The sequence below is a fragment of the Phaethon lepturus genome, unplaced genomic scaffold (genome assembly GCF_000687285.1).
Source record: "Phaethon lepturus isolate BGI_N335 unplaced genomic scaffold, ASM68728v1 scaffold26448, whole genome shotgun sequence".
NCBI classification, from domain to species: Eukaryota; Metazoa; Chordata; class Aves; order Phaethontiformes; family Phaethontidae; genus Phaethon; species Phaethon lepturus.
The window spans coordinates 11,058-12,814 of record NW_010557293.1 but is presented as its reverse complement, the minus strand read 5'-3'; the positions used below and the strand labels follow the sequence as shown (position 1 = coordinate 12,814).

Here is a 1,757-nt window from a genome sequence, read left to right as displayed (position 1 = left end):
GGGCACAGCCCCAGCCGCTGCGGGCGCAGGGCGTTTGTGGCCAGGCTCCTCCCCCTCCGCCTCCGATGTCAGCCCAGTTACCAGCATCGCTGCCGGCAGCGTCCAGTGCTACTTCAGCTCCACCACAGGTCTCGCCGGCAGCATCCCAGCCCCCCAGCCAGCCCCAGGCCCCTGCGCCGCCGCCTCCTCATTCCCACATACAGCAGGCCCCTGCTTTGCACCCGCAGAGGCTCCCCTCGCCCCACCCACCCCTGCAGCCTCTGAGTGTGCCGCAGAGCCAGCCGACCGCCGCCTCTTCACAGCCTCACTCGCAGCCTCCGCTCCACAGCCAGGCCCAGCCGACCCCTCACAGCCTGCAGAGCCAGCCCCTCCTGCCTCATCCTGTACCTTCCCAGCCGTTTTCCCTCCCCACTCAGTCATCTCAGTCTCAGGTTCCCCTTCAGACACAAGCGCCGTCTCATTCTCACTCTGCTCTCCAGGTTCAGGTAACGCAGCCTGTCCTGCCGACTGCAAGCTCGCTGCAGCAGGCTCAGCCTCCACGGGAGCAGCCCTTGCCCCCTGCACCCATGGCCATGCCTCATATCAAACCTCCCCCTACTACCCCAATCCCTCAGCTCCCCACTGCTCCATCCCACAAGCACCCTCCTCATCTCTCTGGCCCTTCTCCATTCTCAATGAACTCCAATTTGCCTCCGCCACCTGCTTTAAAACCTCTGAGCTCCCTCTCAACTCATCATCCTCCATCTGCACACCCTCCTCCTTTGCAGCTGATGCCTCAAAGCCAACCACTGCAGTCTTCGCAAGCCCAACCTCCTGTACTGACGCAGAGTCAGAGCCTTCCCCCACCTGCTAATCACCCCCCATCTGGACTCCATCAGGTATCCTCCCAGCCCCCTTTTTCTCAGCATCCATTTGTCCCAGGAGGCCCACCTTCCATCACCCCTCCTTCTGGCCCCTCCACTTCCACGCCACCCACTGTGCCTGGCATTCCACTTCAGACTTCCATCCCCACATCAGCAGCTTCTAGTGGAAATGTGCCAGTGGTGACAGCTTGCACGCTACCACCTATTCAAATCAAAGAAGAAGTACCAGATGAAGCTGAGGAACCAGAAAGCCCTCCCCCTCCACCCAGAAGTCCATCACCAGAACCTACTGTGGTGGATACACCAAGTCACGCTAGTCAATCAGCCAGGTATGGAGGTTGTCAGCAGTGCTTCCTTAATGGGCTCTGTTTTTCTGTGTAGCAGGGCTCTCCCAAAAGCTGAGAAGTTGGCTCCTGTGGGAGCTGTGTCTATTTTAAATGTGTATCTTGTCAGCCTCTTTGTAGCGTGATTTTGCTCTGTTTTTCTGGAAAGGTGCTGGTTCAGCCAGCATATTCAGACATGGCATTACAGTTTGTAATTGAGAGGGATTTTATACTCCACTTGTCTGTGGAGTAGTATGGTACAATTAATTTTCTCATGGCTTTCAGGAAAGCTGGTAGTGCTATTGTATAGGTGTAGAGTGATACTTAACTTTTTTTTTTTTTTTTTGGACATACAGCTCTTAAATCCCAGACTCTTGCATCTTTCCTGGGGCTAAGCTTTCTGTTTTGTTTCTTTCAGGTTCTATAAGCACCTAGACCGTGGCTACAATTCATGCTCAAGAGCAGACTTGTACTTCATGCCTCTGGCGGGATCAAAACTGGCAAAGAAGAGAGAAGAGGCCATTGAAAAGGCCAAAAGGGAAGCAGAGCAGAAAGCCAGAGAAGAGAGGGA

The 1,757-nt window shown here is 55.3% G+C and overlaps 1 protein-coding gene across 1 annotated transcript in view; it reads left to right on the top strand.

The window, feature by feature from the left end:
• The window catches only part of LOC104625177 (arginine-glutamic acid dipeptide repeats protein-like), a 16,080-nt gene that overhangs the window by 7,604 nt on the left and 6,719 nt on the right, over positions 1-1,757 (top strand). The window contains 2 exon segments of the mRNA XM_010292737.1: positions 15-1,192; positions 1,605-1,757. The exon segment at positions 1,605-1,757 is cut by the window's right edge and continues 13 nt beyond it. Of these exon segments, the coding sequence (XP_010291039.1) occupies positions 15-1,192; positions 1,605-1,757 (1,331 nt within the window).